The sequence below is a fragment of the Aedes aegypti genome, chromosome 1 (genome assembly GCF_002204515.2).
Source record: "Aedes aegypti strain LVP_AGWG chromosome 1, AaegL5.0 Primary Assembly, whole genome shotgun sequence".
NCBI classification, from domain to species: Eukaryota; Metazoa; Arthropoda; class Insecta; order Diptera; family Culicidae; genus Aedes; species Aedes aegypti.
In genome coordinates, this window is record NC_035107.1 from 216,809,879 (window position 1) to 216,825,171 (window position 15,293).

Here is a 15,293-nt window from a genome sequence, read left to right on the forward strand (position 1 = left end):
GCAAAAAGTATTCAAATAATTGTTTGTAAAATAATATCAACAAAATATTATTGCTATCTTACAGAAGTAATCATAAATGTATTGGAAATACAGAAATTTGTTTCTTCGATTTTGGGAATTTTTGCGTTGGTATACTCTATAACTCGATAATTCTATAAGTCGATGGTCCCTTGAATATCAAGTTATGGAGAGTCGACTGTAGTTCTCTTGTAGGTTTCCCCTATCTTTGTAGTTGCAGTCCTTTTTCCATGGGTGAGAGACTTACATTAAATAAGAGACCAAGTCTCTAAAAAGAAATGTAATACCAGTCCTGTATTTAGGAGCATTCATTGGATACACTTTTGTTACCATACATATTAATATTATAAATATCCCTTATATGTTATGTTTTCTCAAGCTGATCACTAAAATGTGCATAACTCATTTGTTTTTTGATTATTTTCTGAACATGCCGAAAAACTCGTTTAGCTAATGGTTGGAGTAATCTGGGAACATCGTCCAAGTGGCTCCGGAGTTATTCCGGATTCATTTGGAGTACCAAAATAGGTCATATCATCCATTCAAGAAGCTGATGAACTTGGAGGTTATAGCACAGACAAACAGACGTAACACTTAGAACAAATCTCGATCCAACTCATAGTCACGAGGACATGTACGCCCAATGCTAGAATTAGTGTATTTGGCCGACGGGCCAACAGATGGCGGTAGTTTGTAAACGTCAAACGCGAACAAAAACGATGCGAGCGCTGCGGGTGGCGGATTGGCCACCTATCATATTTTGGAATCGACCGTTAAAAAGGTATGCACAATGATGAGAGTGTGACGTCTGATTGTCTGTGGTTATAGTGTCTTCGGCAAATTTGTTTGGCAAATCAATGGCTTTCTGGTAGTGGCAAATCTGATTGGGAATTGGTGGTGAAGAAACCGCTTATAGGGTTTATTAACAAATTTCATAACGCCGAAAATGCCCATTTCGGACACCCACCCACGATGGGGGTATCGTAACGCCTTTTGTAAGAATATTTTACTAAGTTTTTATGAGCTGTAGCATCATGAGGACGCCCACCCACCCCCATCAGCGTTATGAATTTTTTGAATAGGCAACACTCTATCCTTCTCAACACAGGGATTCGTTTTTTTTTTTTGCAAATTTTATATGCACTCATTATCTAGTTTCTTTTACCAGATTTTCATTCGCCATTGCGATATAATTGTATTTCGACCCTCGCAACCTATTCCCATTCTGTTTTCGAACAGTTATAGATTCTCTAATTCGAACAGTTCCGTGCGGGCGCGCGGTCAAATCAAAACAACCTGTCAAAAACACCCCACCGCACCGCAGATCGCAAACCGCTTCGGAAAAACCAGCAAGGATAACGGAACGGAGTCAAAGGAAAACTTTCGATGACATCAGCCTGGTGGTGGTGAGCGCAATAAAGGATATTCTCAGCGAAAGGACTTTCAGTGAGGCTCCGGAGAGAGAACGATAATGTTGTAAGTGGCAGACTTCGTTTGGGAGGATTATTGTGCAGTAGTGCGGAGGTGCTTCTCCTTCTTTTTGAAGTGTGTCGGAAGAAAATTCCCAAATTGGCCACCGGATTGGCACCGTGCGCGACCCGAATTGGTTGGTAATGAAAGTTCGAACGGTGGTGCGTCCGTTGCCGTATTGCGTTAGCCGCGTTCGAATGGCCAAGGGCCGGAAAAACTGCCAGGATTCGAAGGTTCCCTTGGGCCAGACGAATTTTGCTCGATGCTAGTGGAATAATTTTTGCAGCAGCAAGAATTCCACCAGCAGTGTAGAGAGGAAGAGAGGAGAGAGCGAAAGGATTCCAGCAAGGTATAACATCAGTGCTGCCCCTATTTTTATCTGTACCAATTCTGAAAATCTAAACAACAGATTTGCCTTAGAACAGAATGTATTTTGTAAAATTCAATGATCTTCTATTTCTATTGTTTTGAACCATTAAATTAACCTTCATCTAGTCAACATACTTTTTACATGCTAAAAAACACTAAAATGTGCATAACTTTTTTGTTTTTCGATGGCTTTTGTTGAAATTTTCAGAACTTCCAGGATTTTTTTTCTTGTTTATAGTCCGGAAAACTTGGGAATATGGTTCTATTATTCCAGAATGTCTTGGGGTACCAAATTGACCAAATAATCCATTCAACGGATATCTCAAGACCCTGAAGTCTAGAAGGTTGGTGTCTTCGGCAAAGTTGTGACAGTAACAAACCTAATTGGAAATGTATCTGCTAAGTGGCGCTAGTTACAAATTTTCCTTCTAGCTTATGAAGGAGATTGGTATCTTCGGAAAATCTCAAAAAAATTATCTATATATAGAAATTTGTAACAAGCGTCACCTGGCGGATGAATTTATACTTAGATTTGTTACTGCCAGATAGCCCTTGATCTTTGACGAAGAGACAAACCTTCTAGCTCATCAGGATCTAGATACAGACAATTAAAGGAAATTTTTACAAGCGCCACCAAGCAGATGAATTCCCAATCAGAACCATCACTACCAGTTCACCGTTGATCTGCCTAGCAACTTCGATGAAGACACCAACCTTCTAGTTTATCAGTATATCGAGATATAGACGATTGAGGAAAATTTATAACTAGCGCCACGTAGCAGATAAATTGCCAATTAGATTTGATACTGCCAGATAGCCCTTAATTTGCTCTACAACTTTGCCGAAGACACCAACCTTCTAGCTCTTCAGGGTTTTGAGATATCCGTTGTATGGATGATTTGGCCAATTTTGGTACCCCAAGACAATCCGAAATATCTCTGGAACCACTTGGACCATGTTTTCAAGTTTTCCGGACCATGAACTATAAGAATTTATGGGGAAGTTCTGTAAATGTCAACAAAATCCGTCGACAAACAAACAAGTCATGCACATTTTAGTGTGTTTTTCAGCATGTGAAAAATATGTTGGCTGGATGAAGGTTAACGATCTGAATTCGACTCAGGGATTCTGAGTTGAATAGGATCTCGATGGTCCTAAATATATTTCAACCATAATTTTCATAATTGCAAAAAATGTTGTACTCGTGCTGAACAATCTTCATTTTGCAACTTGTAGCATAAACAACTATTTTGAACACTTGAATTGTGAAAACTATTTCAGAGTTGCTAGCTTTTAATGGATTTTTGGTTTGATTTCAAGAATCTGTACCAATCTGTATATTTTTGTCAAAATCTGTTAAAAAATCTGTATTCCTTTCCAGATAAACCTGTATTTGTGGCAACACTGTATAAAACGGCAGAGAAAGAGCAGTGGAAGAGCGCGAGAGCAAATTACACACCAACAGGACGAACGAGAGAAGCAAAACTTACGGGAGGAAAACCTGGAAGCACTCCAAATGCATCCTGAATAAATAATTTGACAGATTCCGCGGAACTGATAGACGACAAGAAAGACGCAAAGTAGAAGATTAGGTATCCAGTCCTTTACGCTTTTGGAATCCCAAGTTCGCTAGCCACTAGGTAGTAGATATTAGAATTAACCGAAAAAAAATTAAAGGGTCCAGCCACATTAAAAGTATGATCGATGAAATCGTGGATCGAATCGTACAGTTCTTCTCCACCGGACTGGTGGAGAAAATCATCAAAGCGTTTCTGGTCCTGTGTGACCGCTTCGTAAGCTTCATCCTGTCCCTGTGCGAGGGCAACAACTACAAGAAGAAGGACGAAACGGTGGACGTGCTGTACAGTAGCGGGAACTTTCTCGTCATCAACAAGAAGCACGACTTGCTCATCAATTCGAACGATACGAAGAAGGTAAGTTTCCCAATTGAAATATGATATCATACGGCTGGTAGCGTTTAAGTGTATGACGAACAAGAACTTCAGGGACATGAAAATTAACCAAATAGAGACCATAAATTACTCTTAATAGTTTTAATAAGTATTTCTCAGAAACATTCTCAAAATTTATTGTTGGGAATTTCTTATTCTCCAAATATGGGTAAATGCAACTTTTTTATGTTTGGGTTGAAATAACTCAATTTTGTGTTAAATCAACCCGAAAATTGCGTATATTTTTATTAATGAGTTTAAGGTAAGCTACACGGAGACGGAATTCAACTCAATTTTGGGTTGTTTCAACGCAATTCCGTAGTTGAGCCCAATAACTCAATTTTGGCTAAATTTCCAAGGTCCCCACTAGGTAGTTTGGCTTTAATTCCATTAGAAAAATATACTCAATTTTGGGTTGATTTAACGCAAAATTGAGTTCTTTCGACCCAAACATAAGAAAAGTTGCATTTACCCAAATTTGGCTTATTGGGCCAAAGTACCCCCATTGGGTAGATGCAGCTCTCTCTATTTTTGACAACATTCGAGTGGGAGAAAGAGAAAACCGAGAGATTTTGGGTTGAAACTATAATCGATATACTTAATTTTGGGTAAAGTAAACTCAAAAATTAGGTAAAAATATTTCTCCGTGTACCTATAGGGGACATTGGAAATGAGTAATTGGACTCAGCAACGGAATTGCGTTGAAACAATTCAAAATTGAGTGGAATCCCGTCTCCGTGTAGAGTCTTAGTGGAGATATAAGAACTAAAGGATAGATAATGGTTGTAACATTGTTAACAGATTTTGCGATTCGCTTCAGTTTATGCTCTAACTATTGAGCACGTTGCCTAAATGCTATTTTCTTCAAGTAATACCAGCCTTAAATGCTGTTGTAGTGTTTCTTCTGTTGTGAAATATTTTGAAAGTTCTAAACATTCTACGAATAAGAACGTTGCCTTGAATATGCTGTTGTAGTGCTAAATAACTTGTGTTATAGAGCGTAATTAAACATTTAGATGAAATATTTTAAAATGGTGCTGACGGACAGACAACCCTGGGATTTTATAGGGTTAACATGTATAATACGATACACCACCCCGCCCCCCCCCCCCCCCCAACCCTAAGAAAAAACTGCTCTATTGCAGTGGCAACTACATTACTTCTATAATTTTTGGAGTCAAAGTGTTATTTTATTAGTTGGAGTAGTGTTTGATCCGTTGAATCTATTGCATGCTCCTTTGAGGGCGAGCGACGGAATCCGGATCAATTGTGTCCGGATTGCTTTTTTCGGAAGAAAAAAACGAAAACAAAGTGCGGGTGAAAAAAAAAATCGACGCGTCAGTAGTGTTTGATCCGTTGAATCTGTTGCATGTTCCTTTGTGGGTGAGCGACGGAATTCAGATCGTGTCCGGTTCGCTTAGTAATCGCACTATCGGTATCGATCATTCGTGTATATGTTCACGTATTCATTCAAAAATATATCTATCGTTTACCAAAACGAATCCTTTCCCATATCCAAACTCCCAGTGTTTTCTTGTGGAAATGCAGAGGACTCCTCGGCTTCCATAAAGCAAGTCAACATTTCCTTCCCATTCCCAAATTGACCTGCATTCGGACGCAGCCGGCGCCGGTATTGTTTGCTATAATAATGAGAGCACCAGCACTTACACATTGAAGATGTTACTGTTCCTGAGTAGCATCTGTTGGTTCCCTGTGTATAGGGACGTTCCAATATTGCGAAGTATCGATAGTTCATTCGATACGAATATCGAATCGAAGTATCGATACCACCGATATATTGAATCAAAATATCGATATATCGCAATATCATTTGATATATTTGAAGGGCGCAAAATTCTAGTATCGCTCAGTTACCTGACTTTGAGTTTCCTACAATTCGCGAACAATTCTTCGAAACCTCAATATTGTCAGCATTTTGGTCTTTATGGACACGAATATCTTCTTTTATGATACATCATATAACAAGTGGTATGTGAATTGCTTTCAAATATTAAAAAAAATCTCGCATAACTTATGATCTCGCCCTAAAAGCCATTGGTAATCATGTGTGTAGCTCATTGTTTCTGAGCATTTGAAAGCACACGTTACACGCTATGTCTGAAGCAGACGATTATAAAAATCGAATGTACATCGGATTTTTTCTCGCTAAAGATCAGTATTTGGTCTAAATTTTCATAATCGGAACGTTCTAAAATATTCTATCGGTGAAATTTTTTCCATACATTTTGTATGGGCGGATATGCGTCAAAAAATTGATTTTCATGGGATTTAATATGAAAAATGGCTAAAAAGTGTAAAAATCAAAATTTCATCGATGGAATATTTTAAAACATTCCGATTATGAAAATATAACCCAAATACTGAACTCTGACGAGAAAAAATCCGATGTACATTCGATTTTTATAAACGTCTGGTTCAGACATAGCGTGCGTTATTTAACCCCTCTACCGTCAGCTTCATTTTTTACCACTAAAAAATATTCAAATCGCGATAACTTTTTTGTTTCTAGATATTTTTGCACTATTTTTTCACAAGATCTCAAAAAACTCTTCTAGTTTGAGAGTCCGTGTCGATATTAATCATTGGTGATCTAGTTTTGAAAATATTTCGATGTTCCTTGGGGGACCGACATTCTCCATATAAAATGTTATTGGCGGACATTTTGTTTTTGGTCAATTTATCAAAAAAAAAAAAAAAAAAAAAAAAAAAAAAAAAAAAAAAAAAAAAAAAAAAAAAAAAAAAAAAAAAAAAATATGTGCTATACACCGACAGGTTACAAGAAGCTATTACAAAAAAGCATAGGTACAAATCGGTTCAGTATTCTTGGAGAAATCTGAAAATTACGATATGAGGTTTTTTTTAGAGTTTTCAAAATTTCTATTTGTCCAGCGTGGTGCCAGAAACATAAATGGTCATTACTCAAAAGCGGCTTCACCAAATTGCTTCATTTTTTCACAACATACTCGCATTAATGTACCATTCCGAGGAATGAATATCCGAATACGATAAAAATTCTGTTGCTTGAGATATATACGTGGATTATGGCTACGTGTCGGTCCCCCAAGGAATTTTGTAATATCTCCGGATCCAGATAATCAATTATCAATATCGACACATATTCTTAAACTAGAACAGTGGTCACCAAAGTGCGGCCCACGGGCGACATGCGGCCCTTGAGTGGTTTAGTGCGGCCCGCGAACGAATTTTGAATTCAAATATAATGTGGCCCGATTGATGTTAATACAAATTTGTTTGTTAAAACCATAGCGAATTTGTTTGAATGTCGATGTCAAACATTTGGATAACTATCAAAAATTACTGAAGAATAGATTGTTTTAATAAACTAGGGAAAGACAAGAACATCTTTTAGTTATCAGGTTCCTCATATTCTTAAGTACTTCTTCTTCTTCTTCTTTCTGGCATTACGTCCCTACTAGGACAGAGTCTGCTTCTCAGCTAGTGTTCTTATGAGCACTTTCACAGTTATTAACTGAGAGCTTACTGTGCCAATGACCATTTTTGCATGCGTACATCGTGTGGCAGGTACGAAGATACTCTATGCCCTGGGAAGTCGAGAAAATTTCCAACCCGAAAAGATCCTCGACCGGTGGGATTCGAACCCACGACCCTCAGCTTGGTCTTGCTGAATAGCTGCGCGTTTACCGCTACGGCTATCTGGGCCCATTCTTAAGTACTCTTGAATCCAAATAGAAAACTTTAGCAGACCAATGGCTTCTAAACTTCATCCTGTGTTTAACAGTCCTTAATCCTCTAATACTAAAATTTTCATTTTCAATCAAAGTTTCGTTATCTTAAATCGATCTTAATACGTTATGAAAAGTAATATATTTTTATTCGCAAATTTGTGAATTTTATTTTTGATTTTACCTATTTTTATTTCTGAGCATCCCTATCCTTTTTCCTTTTTTCTTTAAGCTTTTTCTGGTTACCGATTTTGGACTATAATAAAAATTTGAGTTTTTGCAGCGCTTTTGAAAATATATTTATTTATTTTTTCTGGAACATTTATTTTCCGTGTCGATTTCAGAAGAATTTCAAAAATACAAAAATGTTTCAAAAGTCGTGCAAAACTTTCCTAACATGCGTGTTATGGCCCAATATGGCCTAACAAACCTTAAACCAAAACCAAAATTCCAAAAGGTACCCCGTCTAAGGACAGGGGTGGATATTAGAGGGTTAAAATTTGAAGAGGTGTCACAGTTTTCTAGAAACGAAGTTTTGATGCATCCGAAATTATTTAGGGCTCTTATTTTAAAAATTTGATTATTCATTTGATTTGTTCACATAATATAGAAATTTTCTCAACGTTAAAAAAATCTCTAAAATCAAACCCAGGTTTTTTTTAACGCGGAAGATACATACCACGTAAATTCATGACTCGTTTCAATCGCGTGAAAATGTTTCTGTGATTCTCAACGATTTTTCCAAAACTAAGACTGGACGGTAAAAAAAAGATTTCTGCACTATTTTGATCATGATATCCTCCTGGAGAGGGCTTTGCTTAAGGAGGCAAAGATTTAAATTTTCTTTCACTCAGATAAATTTTAACAATTAATTTAGGAGCTATCGATACTAATCATTAGGCAGATACAAGTATTAATATTCGTTTATGTCCCAGCTTTACTAATCTTTCGGCCCGCGCCATGATTTGAATGCATTGAAATGGCCCGCATAATCCGTTAGGCTGAGGACCACTGAACTGGAAGAATTTTTTGAGAACTTGTGAAAAAATGGTGCAAAAATATCGAGCAACAAAAAAGATATCGCAATTTGAATATTTTTTTAGCGGTTATACATTAAGCTGCCGGTAGAGGGGTGACAAAGCTATGGTGAAAAAAGCATCATTTCCTACCTGTCAGTATTGTTGATTTGCATGCTTATTCGTTCGTTTGCTCAGAAACAACAAGCTACACACATGGTTACCAATGGCTTTTAGGGCGTTATCCCATATTATGCGAGAATCAATTGTTTTACGAGAAAACCCAAATATTGGTTTACGATATATCGGAAGGAAATATCGATACCACCGATATATTGAATAGGAAATATCGATACCAAAATATCGAATATCGAAAGCAAAATATCGATATTCCGATATATCGGAAGTATCGGAACGTCTCTACCTGTGTAAGTACAGCTGTTCTTGCAATAACGGTGTAGCAACTGCGGGCGGTCAATCATGCTCATGCTCATGCTCATGCTCAAAGTGTTATTTTATTAGTTGGTCATGCTCTGCATGCAACTTTCTCTTGCCAGGCTTCTAAAAAGAGTACAATACGTTTTCTGTAAACGTTCCAAATCTTGACGTTTCAAAACAAACCGGGCAATGTGCCCCTCCCGTAGAGAAAGTTCCGCAGCATTGTAGAAATGTTTCTGAGGAGAATTCCAACACTTGCTAAGCCTAGCCACGTTCCAACGATATTTTATAGCGAAGAGTTATGCATAATCTTTCAAAGTGCATGATTCTAATGACCGCAAAATCGTCTAAATTCATGCTTTAACCATACTCTATGGAGCATGTGACCTTAATGCTGTTGTAATGTTTTAATCTTAAATAATATTAGTGTTAAACGATGTTTAAGTGTTTTTTCTGTTGTGAAACAATACAAAAGTTCCAGAAGATTCTATGAATTAGGGAGTAGAATCTTACCGAGACATCTAGAATTTCCTGCTCAATAGCTGTTGCAATGTTCTATATTTTATTATCAGCTTTCAAAAGCACAGTTGTGATGAAGGGACCATCGACTCATGGAACTATCGAGTCATGGAACATGAATAGCTTGGCTGTTTTAACCCTCTAATACCCAAATTTTTATTTTCGATCTAAATATCATTTTTAGTTAACTAAAATCGTTCTAAACACGTTTTGGGCAATGATTTATTTTTATTCGCAAATCTATGAATTTTGGTTTTGATTCTTATAATTTTTATTTTTGAACATCCCTATCCTTTTTCATTTTTTCTTGAAGCCTCTTCTAGTTACTGATTTTTGACAACAATAAAAATTCAAGTTTTCACGGTACTTTTAAAAATAATAAATTTCAAATATTTTTCTGAAAATATTTTTATTTTCCGTGGTTTGGAATTATTTTAATACCACCAAGCCCTTCTTCTGTTATAGGTTAATAGTAGAAAAATATAAAAGGTACGATTTTTTATATTACACGTTAAATAAACCCCAGGCATTTGTAGGTTATATAAGAATACAATTTTTCAAACAATTTTCAAAAATACAAAAAAGTTTCAAAAGTCATAAAAAACTTTTCTCATATGCGTGTTATGAGTCAAGGTTTAGACCAAAAATAAAATCATTTTGATTTCCGAGCTACGAAAAAATACACAAAATTCCAAAGTGTACCCCGTCTACGTCCGTGGGTATTAGAGGATTAAGGGACCTATAGTAATCATAAAATTTTGTTTTTAGTGTGCATCGATGAGTCGATATAGGCCTATTCACAAGACGTTTCAAATCAGCTGATCGGAAAGCTCTTTGACAGTTCTTCTATGGAGATGACAGTCCCGTCTTAGCACCGGTCTTCCACCGAAGTAAACAAATGCATGGACGGACCTGTCACATGAAAAGGCTTATAGAGAGTGCTTCGTGAAGCCCAAGCGGGACGGTTCGATTTTTGCGTCGTTGGAGAGGTTTTGTTCTCGGTTTCGCGCGTGTTTTCGTCGCCGGAGAACATCTTTTTTCCCTGTTTTCGCGCGTCTTGTTAGGTAGGTGTTTAAGAAAGCCCAAGCAAGACGGTTTGTTTTCGGGCACATTCATCTCATTTATGCATATCTTGCTTTTGCGTATGTCAAATTCGTTTTTGCACCTGAGGCCAGTTCCAAGGCGAAACCCGTTCTGAATCTTATCACAGCTAACGTTGTGCTCAAGTGACGTTTTTAACACCTGACAAAGCATGCAGATAAGCATGCATTTTTTGAAAATTAAAAAAAAATATGTCGGAAAGGTAAAAATGAATGGCTGTTTCTACTATTTAATAGAAAATGTGTACATCTAAAGTTGCTTTTTTTCTCAGCATGCCCCAGCCCCTAATAAAGATGTTGAGACGTTAAAATGCAGTAACAAAAAGAAAACCTTACAGGCATGTTAATTTTATTGTATGCTGTTTGATGGCAGTGTTGCGCGCTGCGCTTACGCTCAATATGTTCACGACGAAAAAAAAATTGAGTGGTCTTGATTTTGTCTTTTGAAGATTATGAAAGTCTGCGATGAAAGTTTCTTAATTTGATATGGTTCTATGAGATATGTGTTATCCGCCATACGTAGTATTTTTAAAAGGATGCATATCAGTATTTCTTTGTGTTTATGATATAAAAAGCTATGAATAACATAATAATGATAGCCCTTGAGCTACTGAACAAATTTGCCGAAGACACTATTTTTCTAAGTGGTCAGAGGGAAAAACAATGACGATTTCTCGGACTTTCTCGACGCACTGCTCGGACTCTCTCGGCGCACTGCCCGGCAGAAAAGAACGAGTTACCCGAAAGAGAAAAAAAAACTGACAACTTCTCGGGCGTTCTCGATGCACTCTGAAAAACTTTGCCGAAGGTGCCTGTCGAAAAAGTCTAGATCCTGCTGTATCCGTAAAACAAAAAAAAAAAATAATGCTCACTAGCGCCACCTGTGGCAAAATATCCTATTTCTTGGCTCAAATAATGATAGCCCTTGAGCTACTGAACAAATTTGCCGAAGACACTATTTTTCTAAGTGGTCAGACTCCTGAGATATCTGCAAACAAAAGTTTCATGCTCACTAGCGCCGCCTATTGACAAAACTGAAGATCGATTAGCTCGAACAATGATAGTCTTTAACTTATTAAACAACTTACTATACAACTTTATCGAAGACGCCATCCTTCTAAATGGTCAGGATCCTGAAATATCTACAAAACGAAAGTAAAACTTCCATGCCTACTAGTGTCACCTAGCGGTCGAATTCCGAATTAAATGAGGTACCATCAGATAGCGCTTCACCTCCAGAATAACTTTACTAAAGACCCCAAGTTTGAAAATTATCTGGATTTTGAGATATACCGATTTCAAACTGTGGTTCATTCGAAGCGTATATAGTGCGTTCATTATTATGCGACTGCCATGTACATTTGTTGATTTTACCGCATTATAAAGGACCATACTGTGAATAAAAACTGTCGATTATTGTCCATAAGAAGATTCTTGAGGAATACATTTTAGTTTGGTGTCGATAGATATCTTTGTTGCTAAATGATACCATATACCGTAAGGACGCCATTCACCGCTCATTGAATTATTTTGAAAAATCTGAACAAATTTTCACAATAAAAGTCATCAACATGTATTAGTATACCAGAATGGATTGTATCGGAATGAAATTCATATGATTTAATTTTATATACTATTTATTTAGGCTGTTTAAGGCGGTAAACATGAGTTGAACAATGATTCTATTATGGCAGATCGAAAAATGCTTCTTAGCTGCCACGCTTTAATATGTTGTTGTACTATAGTACAAAGATAACAACCAACCAATGAAAGTAAATTAATTCCAACTAGTTGTGTATACAGAGCTTCATACTTAGGCTGAGCGGTGAATGGCACCCTACACATGTATCATTGACAGACATGTTATTCGGTACCATTTCAACTTCTTTCCCACACATTTCAACTTCTTTCCCACAAAAACAAATGTTTTATCTTGCGTCTAGCGCAATAAGTTGCAAAAATATCGAAAAACCGATTTTTGATAGAATTTAATGTGTTGAAATGCTGTTAAATGAGCGGTGAATGGCGTCCTTACGGTAAATCACAACTGTTGTGCAACAGCTCGACAGCCCGAAAGTTAATTTAATATGGTTCTATGAGATATGTGTTATCCGCCATACGTAGTATTGTTAATACGATGCATATCAGTATTTCTTTGTGTTTATGATATAAAAAGCTATGAATAACATAATTGATGCGGAAAATCTTTGTTCATTATTGTCTTATATGTTTGGGAGGGTTTGTGATCAAGAGTTCTTTGACATTGCCCGAGCAAACGAGTTTCGAGAGTTTCGTTCTTTCGATTCTCGATCTGTGTCCGGCAAAACGGCAGTGCTTCGTGAAGGCCAAGTAAGCCGGTTTGTTTTTCTAGACGCCGGGGTAAAAGATTTTTTTTCTTTTTGCGCGTTAGGCTGGGCAGTCCTTCGTGAAAGCCCAAGTGCAAAGACGAAAATAAGACCTCCATGTCCCTTGTAGTCCCAGGCACATAAAGTAATAGGGCAAAATCTAGAATGCCGTGAAAAATGTACTGCAATCTGTCACACTTGGGTACTTTTTGCAGGGACCGAATGCAGTACTAAAAGTGGTTTTCCCGCGTCTCTAGAGTGATTTCTTTCTAAGTTAGTCTGTATGCGTTAAGTGAAACAGAAAGTGGATTGTGGCTGCTCAATCAAGGATGAAGGATCAAATAGTGAGCTCGTTTCATGCTTTTATTTCAAATCTGTGAAATATGTATGACAGCACATTTAATCGTTACAACGGTGGGACGTTTATGAATGATTTTTCAACAAACTATGAATGGTTCGTCACTGTGAGCATCGGCATAAATTCTTATTCATTAGAGTGTCCATCCCGGGACATCCCGGGATTGGACGAATTTCGGGATTTCCCGTTTCCCGGGATATAAGATTCCGGGAATCCCGAAACGAATATGAATATTGGTGAAAACCACTTAAGTAAAATGTAAAACAATGGAACTTTACTTCATACTCAAGCTTTATTTGATAAAGGGAAGTGAACCAGTTGAATATTAATATTATGAAGAGAAATTACCAAATAAGGCAAACATATTTTTCTTTGTTCAGTTGTAAAGGTTTGTTTTTTCTATGTCAATGAAGCCGTTTCGATAAGCCTAGGCTGAAAAAGCTAACGTGAAAGTAAACATTGACATCTGTCAATAATATTCCGTTATTTACTTTTAGCATGCTCAACTACAATATACGACCAATGATCTTAAAACTTTTGTTTTGTTCTTCAAAGTTTTGATGATTTTTTCTGTGTTTTCGAAATTACTTAATATTATGACTAAAAGGTTCACCATATTTTCATTTATATTATAGAGAATTAAAAAAAATACCAGCAAAGCCGTAATCAGTCAAAGTCAAAATTTAATTAAAGTAGAAATCCATGCTTAATTGAAAAATGCCGAGATCTCGGGATTTCCCGGGACAAGCATCAATTTGTCCCATATCCGGGGTAAAGAGCTGGAAAATGAACACTCTATTGTTCATAAAATATTTATGTTTAAGTTTTTTTTTCAAAACATCTTTTTTTACTTTATTTTTGTAATTAAAAAAAAACTTTGAATGGTTCGATACTATAAGTGTAGACTTGCAAAAGGTTCACTTTATCATATGAGTACAATATGTTAACACATTCTTTCGTCGTCATATATCACAAATATGTAGTTGTTTGTCATGGTCTAATCGCTTAACAAACAACCCTCCCAGTATCCTTTATGGAGATGCAGAGGTAAACACGGTCTCTAAATAGCAAAGGCTACACACTAACATTCCTTCCCCCAAACCTACCTGACTACAAGGACGTGGCCGGCGCCGTTATTGACCCTGTATAAATGGAATTACTGACTTATGCACACTGAAGAAGATTAATTATGGCAAATCCCAGCCAAACTTCTAGTTGATTCTTCGTGCATCTTCACTGACTTCGGTCAATCACGGAATAGCAACCATTGATGTGTGTAGTCAGTCTAAGCTAAGCTAAGCTAAATTTTTATTTTATTTTATTTATTTATTTATTATATTACACCAACAGACAACAATTGTCCCAATGATGCCTTAACCTAAACATAATTTGTTAACAATAAAAAATATAACACATAAGGATATCACTAATCGTCATTTAAATTGGAAAATAGTACATAGAAATTACGACGAACAGTTTCACGAGACAAATTAAAATCAAACACAGAAGCGGCCCTATTGAACGTCCTTTGCATGCCTATTATTGCGCTGTGCTGTCCGTAATTAGTGCGTTGAAAAGGTAGTCTCAATAACGAATTATTTCGAAGCGTTCTAGGACGAACGTTCAAGTTCACCGCCCTTAGAATATCAGGGCAGTCAATCCGGCCTTGTAAAGTATCGGCTACAAATAGAGCTCTCGAAACGTCCATTCGCACTTGAAGTGTGTCGATATGTATTAAACGACATCGACTTTCAAGCTAAGCTAAAATTGATTTATTGACACCAGAAAGACTTCCGTCGTCTATCACCTATAGCAAACGAGTTCGTGGGAAGTTATCAAGCAGGTTTCATCGACGGCCGCTCGACAACGGACCAGATCTTTTCCGTGCAGCAAATCCTCCAGAAATGCCGTGAGTACCAGGTCCCTACGCACCATTTGTTCATCGATTTCAAGGCGGCATACGATAGTATCGACCGCATAGAG

General features: G+C 37.0%; 1 protein-coding gene across 3 annotated transcripts in view; it reads left to right on the forward strand.

Moving 5' to 3' along the window:
• The first annotated feature begins 1,279 nt into the window (after nt 1-1,279).
• LOC5569236 (RNA pseudouridylate synthase domain-containing protein 1) overlaps nt 1,280-15,293 on the forward strand; it is a 28,161-nt gene continuing 14,147 nt past the window's right edge. Inside the window, exons 1-2 of one of the 3 annotated variants that reach the window (XM_021857575.1) lie at nt 1,280-1,494; nt 3,239-3,791. In XM_021857575.1, the coding sequence (XP_021713267.1) occupies nt 3,555-3,791 (237 nt within the window). In that variant the 5' untranslated portion in view covers nt 1,280-1,494; nt 3,239-3,554. Of the gene's footprint in view, nt 1,838-3,238; nt 3,792-15,293 lie in introns of all 3 variants that reach the window. The other 2 variants (XM_021857574.1, XM_001652746.2) reach the window with 2 other exon arrangements.